At 36.0% G+C, this 12,165-nt stretch overlaps 1 protein-coding gene and 2 pseudogenes across 1 annotated transcript; 1 reads left to right on the forward strand and 2 right to left on the reverse strand.

Annotated features, from left to right (window-relative positions):
* Nucleotides 1-2,254: 2,254 nt before the first annotated feature.
* On the forward strand, nt 2,255-3,166 carry LOC142846444 (olfactory receptor 4C15-like). The gene has a single exon (XM_075967425.1). It carries the CDS (start codon nt 2,255-2,257, stop codon nt 3,164-3,166), a length of 912 nt encoding a protein of 303 aa, XP_075823540.1.
* Nucleotides 3,167-7,459: 4,293 nt separating this feature from the next.
* On the reverse strand, nt 7,460-8,857 carry LOC142847274 (DDB1- and CUL4-associated factor 12 pseudogene; annotated as a pseudogene).
* Nucleotides 8,858-10,925: 2,068 nt separating this feature from the next.
* Nucleotides 10,926-11,861, reverse strand: LOC142838938 (olfactory receptor 4C15-like; annotated as a pseudogene).
* Nucleotides 11,862-12,165: the final 304 nt, after the last annotated feature.

The raw sequence follows: 12,165 nt of genomic DNA on the forward strand, positions 1-12,165 counted from the left end.
TTAGTTTTTTTTGCCTGAGTATGATGTCACAAGCTTGTAGTCCCAGCACTTTAGAGGCAGGAACAGCAAGAGCAAGAGTCCATGGTCATCCTAAAAAACATGGTGAGTTCAAACTCATGCCCATCCTGGGCTACAAGAGACATAATTCATTAAAAGACCATTAAAAATAAAAATGAACTATTATTGTTTATAAACCCATGTACAAAATCATTGATATGAAATTGTTTGTTTAATGGCAAATGGGTATCACATATGAATATTTTCTCTGGCTTTTTGATATCAGACTTAACAATTTTGTTCTTTCTACTTAATGTTTTATTTATCCAATTTAAGATTAACAAAAGTATGAGGAAAGAATTTCCAGTATGTGTATGTTATTCATTCGGTTTCACAGACATGCCGTCATGCTACGTTTAGAAAAGAAGAGTGCATTTGTGCTTGTTTTAGAACGATGACAATGCATTGTAGAGATCTAATTCTGTTCTTTCCTGATCTAAAGTATATGAATAGATACTGAGTTTATATTACATCAGAAGACATAGAAATAGTGTTTGAATGTTTTAGACAACACTGTTTTGGCTTTATTTTCTATTTTCATAAAAATGTTAAACTATTTCTCTTTACTCTAATTGAAAATTATTTAAACTTATTCTTCCTCTTAGTACAAATACATTATTATTTTATGCACAAATTTTAAGAATAACAATCTATAGATGAATACTATTCATATAAAAATTTGTATTTTACAGAAACTTGCATTGTATATACAGGACAGAATATGGACATTTTGTAATCTGTGTCTTCTTGAGAAAAATAAGCGTAGGGGCTGGATTATTTATCTGAATACTTCACCGGAAAATTTCTGTGGATATGGAAGTTGGAATTTCAGAAGAATGAATTGAATTATAATTGTAAAAACATATCAAAAGCAGCATTTTTAAATTTTACCCCCTTCATGAGTGTAGACTAAACAGGTAAGTTGTTTACAAATATCTCCCATAGACTAAATTCACACACATTTCAAACCATGTCACAGAATTATACCTCCTAAAACCATGTGTCATGGTATGCAATAGTTGATTAAGAAGTGTAAAGACTATATTATAGTACAGCTTCTGTTTTTCTCTATAATAGGTTCAAGTAGATGTAGTCAATTTGCTTGCAAAAGTGCTTGGCCATTGTTTTCTAAGTCTTACTTTTAATTTCACTCATGTACAAAATATATCTTCATCATATGCACACCTCAGTCCTTCAGACCCTCACAGAGGACTCCATTGCATATCCTCTCAATTTCATGACTCCTTTTATAACTTTTTAATTGATTATTTATTTAGTAATAGTTTCCTTTGGATTAGTTCAGGTATCATAACAAAAGACATTATTTTATTTAAGAAAGGGTCACATTTTACAATACTGAGTTAAAATTTATATCGTAACTCTTTAAAAATATCAATCTTTCATAGAGCTAGACACCTCACCATAGACATTTCTGAATTAAAAAGAATGAGTTAATCTAACTTAAGTGTTAATGCATTCTAGACATCGAAGAGAATTTGAAATATATCCAGGATATCCAAGTTCATTTCCTGTTCCTTCATCAATTGGCATAACAGAGTGTTTGAGTAGGCTCTAGCAGGTATGATTAATCAATTGTGGCTTTCTGTCCAGAAGTAGAATGTGGTTTGGGGATGTCTTTTAAGACTACACATCCGGAAGCTGCTGGAGAATGAGAAAAACTGAAACTTGAAAGATGCACTGTTTCTTTCTTTACACCAAGCAGGTGGTTTTTATTTCTTATAATACAAATGAGACTATTTTGAATATTCAGTAATTTATATCCATCACAATTCTTCCTGATCATCAACTGATAAATTCTCAATTTTGTTTTAAATATCAAAGGAATTAAGCAATAGAAGTGTGCATTTCAATGCACATGCTTGCTCATAGTATTGTAAAGTTATTTGAAACAATTTTTCTCATTAATTACAGATTTAAATGGCAACAGAGAAGGCTCAGTGGTAAAGATGCTTGTAATCACGGCTGAAATCTGAGTTCACACCCCAGAACCTGCACAGTAGAGAGGTGTTATTCCTGCTAACTATTCGCTGACGTCTACACAAAGACTAAAGCATTTTTGCTTGTGCGCGCACACATACACACACACACATCAAAGTCCATAAGCGCACACACATATATAAATGACTAAATACATGCATAAATAAGAGAAATTTTATCTTAAACTTTCTTGAGAATCATGCCAAATCAGACTATTGTAACAGAGTTCATCCTCCTGGGACTTTCACAGAACCCAAAAGTTCAGAAAATAATATTTGTTGTATGTTTGTTTGCCTATATTGCAACCATGGGAGGCAACATAATGATTGCAGTAACCATCCTCTGCAGTCCTGCACTGCTTGGGTCACCTATGTACTTCTTCTTGGCATTTCTGTCCTTCTTGGATGCATGCATTACTTCAGTCATTGCACCAAAGATGATTGCTGACTCCCTCGATGACAGCAAAACCATCTCCTTTGAAGGCTGTATGACACAGATCTTTGCTGAACACTTCTTTGCTGCAGTAGAAGTGATTGTCCTCATAGTGATGGCCTATGACCGCTATGTAGCCATTTGTAAGCCCTTACATTACTCTTCCATAATGAACTGGAGGCACTGTAGCACTCTGGTGGGGGTGGCATGGGCAGGGGGATTCTTGCATTCTATCATACAAATAATCTTCATGTTGCAGTTACCATTTTGTGGGCCTAATGTCATTGATCACTTCATGTGTGACTTGTTCCCATTACTGGAGTTGTCCTGCACTGACACTTATGTGTATTCCCTGCTAGTGTTTGCCAACAGTGGCTCTATCTGCATCATAATCTTTTCTATGTTGCTCATATCCTATGGTGTCATTTTGTTCTCTCTAAGAAATCACAATTCTGAAGGCCGATGGAAAGCTCTCTCCACTTGTGGATGCCATATTGCTGTTGTTATTTCATTCTTTGTTCCATGCATATTTATATATGCACGATGCACATCTGCATCTTCTTTCGAGAAAAAGGTGGCTGTATTTGATGCCATCATGACTCCATTGCTCAATCCTATGATTTACACTTTCAGAAATAAAGAAATGAAAAATGCCATTAAGAAAATGTGGAAAATATGAGATGTGGTCTGACAAAATTTAAAACTTTAAACTCAGCCAGGTGATGGTGGTGCTTGCCTTTAATCCCAGCATTCAGGAGGCAGAGGCAGGCAGATCTCTGTGAGTTCAAGGCCAGCCTGGTCTACAAGAGCAAGTTGCAGGACAGGCACCAAACCCTATTTCAATATACCATTATAAAACTTTAAATTTACAAACTTTAATGTATAGAATAAAGAGGTCAATATTTACTTCAAGTTCTTTAGGATTTGTTCATTTTACAGAAAGAGATGTCACAATTCTATAAAGAAGGCATCAATACTGTAGGCTGAAAACTGTATTTATCTTGAAATTAATGTTTGCACTATGAATTGACATCTCAGTTATGATAGCTTGAATAAGACGTGGCCTATAAGTATAGAGCATTTGAAAATTTGGTCTTCGGTGGTGGCTACATGTAGAGAATTAGGAGAAATTGACTTGAGGGAAAAAGTGTGCCACTGGAGTAGTCTTTTAGGTTTCAAAAGTCTTGCAATTTCAAGTTCTCTCTTCCTCACATTTGTGTTTTAAAATATGATCTCTCAGTTGCAACAGTCACCTGCCACTTACTACTTCTGTTCCTTCATCATGGACTCTGATCCTCTGGTACCACATGTCTCAAAAAATCGCTTCCTTCTGAAGGCTGTTTTTGTCATGATGTTTTATTACAGCAATGGAAAGTAACTAATACATGAGTTTTGTTATTTGAAAGTCTATATCTTGCTCAACCTAGATATAGTAGGGAGGGCCTTGGAGCTTCCACAAAGCAATGTGTCTTACTCTCTCTGAGGACTAAATGGGGTGGGGTGGGAGGGTATGTTTTTCCTGGTAGCCTATCATTACAATCGTAGATTATAATTAATTCATCTATAAACAAGCTGTCCTACATACTAAAGGAGCTTCTGTGAATCCCCTGCGTAAATATTCGAGCTCCAGGATTCATGGATTCATGGCCACAGTTAGTTACAGAATCAAAATGTGGCTGTATCTTCTGTATCCACAAACTAAATATTTCAGTAAAACTAATTTTATATGTGAATGTGTACATGAATATACATGAATGTATTGGTATATACATGAACATTATATAATCATAGTTAAAATATTTGAGTACAGACTTAAGAGTATTAAAAAGAACTAAGCACAGTTTTATTGATTGCCACATACATGGTCAGACACAACTCTACATCTTAAAATCAATTGCAAGAAGGTGCATACATTTTCTTCAAAACAGCATTTATCTTTATATTCCTATGTCACTACTTCACCAGCATCTGGACTCTTTATCAACTTCCAGATTAAATCCAAGAAAACAGTGGTGTGAAATGAACCATACAGGTTCACAGAATAACCATCAGTTAGAATAGACTAAGGATTACACTATATAATTAGCCTGCTGTTCTTCAAAACTAAAGCAGGATGACTGAGCACTACCACGAGTAAGGAGAACACAGGGCATTGTCCATGTGTAAAATATCATACTAAAACTCAGAATTTCTTACAATTACCATGGTTGAATAGGATTCTGTAAGAAACGGTGTATGTGTTTTGGGGGAGGGAGTGAAGGAGGGGAAGTGCTGTAAGGATGTGTTGTAACGAGAGAAGAATACATTTTTAAAAGGTATGGTAGTTTCTCTTTTGTTGTTGCAGGTATTTAGTAAGGCAGGGTTTTTCCGGGTAATAGCCCTAGATGATCAGAACACACTTTGTAGATCAGGCTGGCATCAAACTCACAGAAATCTGTCTGCCTATGCCTCCTGCATGCTGGAATGGAAGGCATGTGCCACAAGTCTGGCCGTCTGCTGTTCTTTATAATCAATAGTGTAATGTGAAATCCCACATATATACTCACAGGGACTCATGTATCAGATAATTTTTCTGTACAAAGAACACCAAAAAGAGCAGAATGTTCTAAGGAAAACGGGCCTCCTGGTAATTTAAAAATTAAGAAAATCTTAGCTTCATTTTCATGGTCTACTTAACATGGCCATTGACGCTAAGCAAATTTTTCTCCCAGTAATGCAATTGCCAAATTTTCAGTGAAAATCCACAGAAGAGAGAGTACAGTGTAATTAAAGGTTATGATCACAGGGGCTGTGATTTTAGACTAGAAGATAATCAGTGTAATACAAAGTGTAGTCTAAATTGAATCACAATTCTCTATAATGCAAATGGAGCCAACTAAAGAAATCCACAACTACTCAGAGTGTAGAAAACAACTGACTGTGTGGTGACCAATGTAACCTGATGCATCTGCAACATAATTAACAGAACTAAGACTCGACGAGCACCGCAGAAAGCAGGGGAAAAATTATAAGAGGCAGAGAGTCAGGACATCTACCAGGAGAAAGTTATCTTCTATATAGTAGAAAGATAACTTAAATAATTTTTATATGGCTAAATTTATCATGTCTACAACTATTTTATATTCTTGTTAATGCATGCATAGTAAAGCAGTATGGCAGTACTAGCAATGTATATACATGATATCCTAAAAGTTTCAATAATTCCCTAAGTATGTTAATCTAAGATTAGAGCAAACAAATTGTAAAACATAAGTTTTAAGAAAAATTATTCATTTTCTTCTTTTGAGTGGGTCTGGGTCAAGTTGCAGTGTTGAGAACAAGAAATAGATATGACCAAAATATCCTATATACATATATGAAATTTTCAAAGAATAATATATACTTAAAGCTAAGATCTAATGCTGGTGAAGAAGTGAACTTGCCAGAGAGGCACAGAACAACCACTTCCTTCTTTCATGTCCTTTATCTAGGCTACCAGTAGAAAATGTGGCCTGGATTATAGTTGGACTGCCCCACCTCCAATGACCTGGATAAATGGTGGGTCTTCACACTTAGAATGATTTAATAAGAAAAAAATTACTCACACATGTACCCAGCCACTGGATATTTACTTAATTCCAACCAAGAATAACCATCATACAACCATTTGTAACTCTAGGTATTTAACTCTGTCTTTAACATGGCTATAACTGCACACATATAGAATACATGTATACAAGCAGGAAAAGCATTTGTACATATAATAATATAAACATAAGTAAACATTTTTTAATGTATTCATGTCACTGTCTAAATGTTCTCCTGTCTTGTAAGTTTCTTCACCTAATGAATTAGTTCATCATAATGAAATATTATTTCATTATTATTCTCATAAGTGGTTATGATAAATATCTTGGCTGTCAACTTGACTATATCTGGAGGTAACCTAAATTTTAGAAGCTAATTATATCTGTGTAGGATTTTCTTTGATTAAATCATTTGAGGTGAGAAGACCTACCTTAATTCTAGGCCACACCTAATCACTACTGCAATGGTAAATATGAAGCCAGATTCTGGAAAAATACATCATATGAATGGCTCATACATACTAGGAATTTTTTGACTAATGTTTCAGTCTTCCACATCCATCCCCAAATCACTTTTAAAAGGTTAAAAAACACATTATTATGTTTAAGAAAGAAAATCAAACTTCTTGTACCAAGTTTATGTATCTGTTAATCTAATTCTTATCCAGAGAACTCTAATCTAAATAAGGACACATTCATGTGTCTCACAGGGCAATGGTGAAGTCCATAATATCTGGAGGTCATGACAACAGGAACTGAAGGGAGCTGGTAATGTTGCATTCACAATAAAGAATCATAGTGATAAACAGCTCAGAGAACAAGACTGCCCACTTTTTAGGTGACCCTTCCCTGTCAACAAGTCAAGATAAATCAAATAGAGATAAATCCTCACAGGCATGCCCAGATGCTAGTCTAATCAAAAATTTCCTCACATGTGTTTCTGGAGACTAAGCAGTTTGATTGTTCTAAATCCTGTCCAGCTAACTGTTCACACTGACTGTCACAGTATTTCTCATGCTACCTTACTATATTGAACAGTAATAGAGAGAAGATATACTTGTCTTATACTTGAATTAGTCGGAATCCTAAAATGTTCTCTCCTTTCAATACCTTGTTCTCAGAACTCGTATGTCTCTTGATTTATGAGAAATTCTTGACTCTATGTACCTTGTTAGCCTGGTATATGCATAAGTTTCAAGTACCCAACATTCTAGTGGTGGTGGAATTGATGACTCAGGTCAGTACACCAGTGTCTACTTAGGGTTTCTGTTACTGAAGTGAAACAGCATGACCAGATGCTATTTTGGGAGAAAAGGGTTTATTTGACTTAAATTTCAGCGTTGTTGTTTATCACTAAAGGAAGTCAGAAAACGAACTCAAACAGGGAAGGATCCTAAAGGCAGGAACTAAAGCAGAGGCTTCCCTGGATCCTGAGCTTGAGAGCTCACTGCACACACTGACCATTCACTATGATAGATCAGATGCATATTCTCTCAATGATATGGCAATTTGTTGGAAAGGAGCTTACACAGTGTATTTTCTTTTTATTCTTTTCTTTTTTTTTTCTGAGACAGGGTTTCTCCGTAGATTTGGAGCTTGTTCTGGGACCAGCTCTTGTAGACCAGGCTGACCCCAAACTCACAAAGATCCATCTGCCTCTGCCTCCCAAGTGCTGGGATTAAAGGCGTGCGCCACCACTGCCGGGCTCACAATGTATTTTCAACTTTCCAGAGATGAAAATAGTCATCCAATGATACTGCTCCCAACTGCTTTTTCTTATTGAAGGCCAAAGACTGCAACTTGCAGTTGCCCAGGTTTGTATCCTCCTTAAGGATATTATTTAAGACCTTGAGAGTGATGTGAGGATACACAGGGACCAGTGACACATTATGTCTTGCATTGCTTTTGGTCAATCCAAAATTTGTCACCTCCAAGAGTATCATAGAACCATCCCGTGAGCCAAACTGCAAGAGTATCATTGACACAAGCAGTAGAAAAGATCCAACTCTTATGTCCATCATCACCCCCACCACACATGCAGGATCTAATGTAGACAGTCAACAGAATGCAAGACTAAGTTTCCTCCTCCTGTGTCTAGGAGTGTTTAAAAGGATTTAGCTCAATGGCATGAATACTACAGCCCTGCTGAGTCATACCTCTAGGATCAGGTCTTTCAGAATGGGAATCTTGGTGATCTGTCTTGTCTGAACATCCACTACAAAGAGCATATTAATTTTTTTTTGCCATACACGCTTGCCTATGATTCAACCACTGAGAAGCAAGCACTTTATTAAGGGTCCTAAGGTGAAATTCTCCTTCAGAAAGTTGTGTGAATAATCATGTAATACCCAAGAGGAGTTAATCTCATTCTGCATCCTGATTTCCTAGTTCTTCATATAGTACCCTAAGGAGGTCTTCACTGGGTAAAATCTTTTTTTAAAAAATATTTATTTATTATGTATACAATATTCTGTCTGTATGCCTAAAGGCCAGAAGAGGGCGCCAGACCTCTTTACAGATGGTTGTGAGCCACCATGTGGTTGCTGGGAATTGAACTCAGGACCTTTGGAAGAGCAGGCCTCTTAACCACTGAGCCATCTCTCCAGCCCCCTGGGTGAAATCTTTTGTTTTGCTCAGTGAGTGCTCCCAGCCAAATAACAGACCCTGAACATCACTCCAGCTCCAGGCCAGGCAAGTGATTTCTGCTTCCTGCTAACAGTTTTCTGGCCATAGTAGACAACTCCTACGTATTCAGGCAGACCCTTGGAGCTGAGGAAGCAAGGTGTAGCAGGGCTACAGGTCATATGCTGGACTCCTCCTCTTTCCGTTCCCCACCAACTCCCACGCCTTGCATGCTTTCCCAAACCTGGCCCAGAAAATGGTCTGGATCCCCAGGAGCGACAGCTCATCAAAGAAAGACACATAAAGAGAATAAGGGATAAGAAAAGGAAGGGAAGAGGAAGGCAAAAAGAAGATACAAGCAGCTTTCTTACCACCATGTCTGGAAAACCATCAAACAGTTTTAGCATACTGTTTTATGTACTCTTGTCACTTTAACACACTACAGGAAATGCAGAACCTAAACGATGTATAATACTAACAACAAAACCTATGACTACTATATGAATTCTGAGAACTGTATTCTCAGAAACATAGCTTCTAGAATAAATGAATTCAAGAAACAAGGTTTATTTTCTTTAAATATAATTTTATACACGTGACCCTACATGAAATAATCACATGGCATGAATTATATCTTATAACAGGTAATATTTCCTAGGTAATGATCAGCAATCAAAGACTCACATTTCTGTATCCATGATTCTCATTTTAAACCATTCTTGGAAATTTTCTGTCTGTTTTTCTTAGTTATCCGTTATCTGTTTTTGTTAGAAAACACACTAATAACAATATGTGAAAATGTATTGTGGCTGAGAGTGTAATACATGTTTTAAACAGTTTAAAAATTACTAAAAACTTTAAAAATTGAAACATGCAAATAAAAAGAGACAGAGCTGTCTACAAATGAGGAAATATATACAATAGTGTTTGGTGTGTGTACAATCGTTCCAATAATTGATCCAGTATTCCACAAATTCCTATCGATGTAAAATCCCCTCTCCTGTTTAATCCCTGCACTGCAAAAGCAGAGTGTGGCATATCTGTGAGAGTTTGAAGTCATTTGGATGTGCACAGTCAGACAAGGATATATAGTGAGACCATGTTTGAAAAATAAATGGCATATTTACACATTAAATTTGAAAAATAATGTAAGGTTCCTAAATATGTATTTATAGTTTATGTAATCTCAATGTCACAAAGAAACCTATATTCTCCTGGAAAATTCTCAACATGGGTTTTTCTTCCAATTTCAAGACACATTTATTCCATAAATCAATTTTTCTTAAACATTCTAATTGCTAAATCTTTCCAATATTTCCTTAAGATTTCTTAGAGTATAGACATCAACTAACTTTAAATTTTTTATTATTTTTAAACCTTACTATTTAAAAATATTTGCACAAAAACCTAAAACATTGCATTCCAAAATTAACCAGACCCCAGATGCATATAATTCAAGTGTTTTGAAAGAGGATAGAGTCTTATTTGTTTTTAACTCTTAGTTATAATTCTGCCATTGACTTTTTTATTGGTGGATAAGTGCATAAATTATATTCAATAAAGAAACTCTGAAATTTAATGAGAAGCTTTACAGCATCCTTTCTAAATGTCATTTTAACTGTGTATTTTTTCATTAAAACTGATTCTAACTTTCATTATAACAATCTTATTATTCAATTCATAGTAAACGTATATTGTAAAAAAGTATGATATTGCAAATGGATTTCCTCACATACAGTGTTAATGTACCCTCTATAGAATTGTGTCATGCACTTACATATAAAGGTAATCATGAAAGACTTATATAAGAAATTATAGATTTTCCCTGTTCTTTAAATTAAGATTGCTAAGAATGATTTGTTTGTGCATGTTTACTTGAGTGCTTGTGTGTGTGCCAAGGGGCTTGTATGTGCATGTGTGTAATATTTGTAAACATATAAAAGCTCTGATACCCATACATATTCCAGCAGAGACTAAATGATGTGTTGATATATATGTGTATTCCTTTCTACCGCCATTCCTTGAGAAAAGGATTGTGATGGAGTCTTGAGATAGCTGTGTTATTTAGAGAAGAGTTTTCAGTTTGTCCATGGGAACTGCACGGTTCCAATTCAGCAACAGTGGTTTAAGGTTGATCCACCATGCCTTGCTTTGGACATGAGAGCTAAGAATACAAACAAAAGTCTTCATTCATACTCAGCAAGTACTTTTATTCAATGAGCCATCTCCTCAGCCCTTAAGTACGCTGTTTTAATATTTATCAGAAACCACCATCAGTCTCGTCCACATTTTTCTGATAGCACTTATCATTTCTTTATTCCTGAAAGTGTACACCATAGGATTGAGCAATGGTGTAAGGACATCTGTAAATACAAACACATTTTTCTCAAAAGAGAATGGAGATGTAGGTCGGGCATATATTAATATTCAAGGTACAAAGAAAAAAACGACAACAGTAATATGGGATCCACAGGTCGACAGAGCCTTACGTCGTCCTTCAGAACTGTGACCTCTCAAAGAGAACAAAATGACACCATAAGATACAAGAAGAAATGAGAATATAATGATGCAGATAGAGCCACTGTTGGCAAACACCAAAATGACAAAAATGTGTGTGTCTGTGCAAGCAAGCTTCAGCAATGGGAACAAGTCACATATGAAATGATCAATGACATTGGGTCCACAGAAGGGCAATTGCAAAGTGAAGATAATTTGTATGATAGAATGTAAAAATCCTCCAGCCCAGGCCACCCCCACTAGAATACCACAGAGCCTCCTGCTCATGATTAAAGAGTGGTGTAAGGGCTTGCAAATGGCCACATAGCGGTCATAGGCCATGGCTGCCAGAACTATCACCTCCACTGCAGTAAGAAAGTGCACAGCAAAGACCTGTGTCATGCAACATTCAAAGGAGATCGTCTTCCTCTCATAAACCAAGTCTGCAATCATCTTTGGTGTGACAACAGAAGAGACACATGCATCCAGGAATGACAGGAATGCCAAGAAGAAATACATAGGGGATGCTAGCAGTGCAGGACTGTAGACAATGGTCACCACAATTATCATGTTGCCCACAAGAGTTGCAATATAGACCAATGAAAATATAACAAATGATATTTTCTCAATTTTGGGGTTCTGTGAAAGCCCTAAAAGTATAAACTCATTGACAAAACTCAGATTATGCATTATTCTACAGAGGCGTTGAAAGGAGAATGTATTCATGAATCTGCAATTATAAACCTCTCTCTGTATATTACAAGTTTACAGTATCAACATCATCAATATAGTATCAATATAGTATATCTTTATGTAAAATTATATTTAATGATTTTGTTACATTAAGAACAAAGTAGTACATTTTTTAAAAAGTATCATTAGATCTCACATAAAATTGCCAAGTGGTTTTGGTGGCACACACCTTTAATCCCAGCCTTTAATTGGGAGGTAGGGGCAGGCAGATCTCTGAGTATACAGGGTTCTAAGACAACAG

The sequence above is a fragment of the Microtus pennsylvanicus genome, chromosome 1 (assembly GCF_037038515.1).
Source record: "Microtus pennsylvanicus isolate mMicPen1 chromosome 1, mMicPen1.hap1, whole genome shotgun sequence".
Classification (NCBI taxonomy): domain Eukaryota; kingdom Metazoa; phylum Chordata; class Mammalia; order Rodentia; family Cricetidae; genus Microtus; species Microtus pennsylvanicus.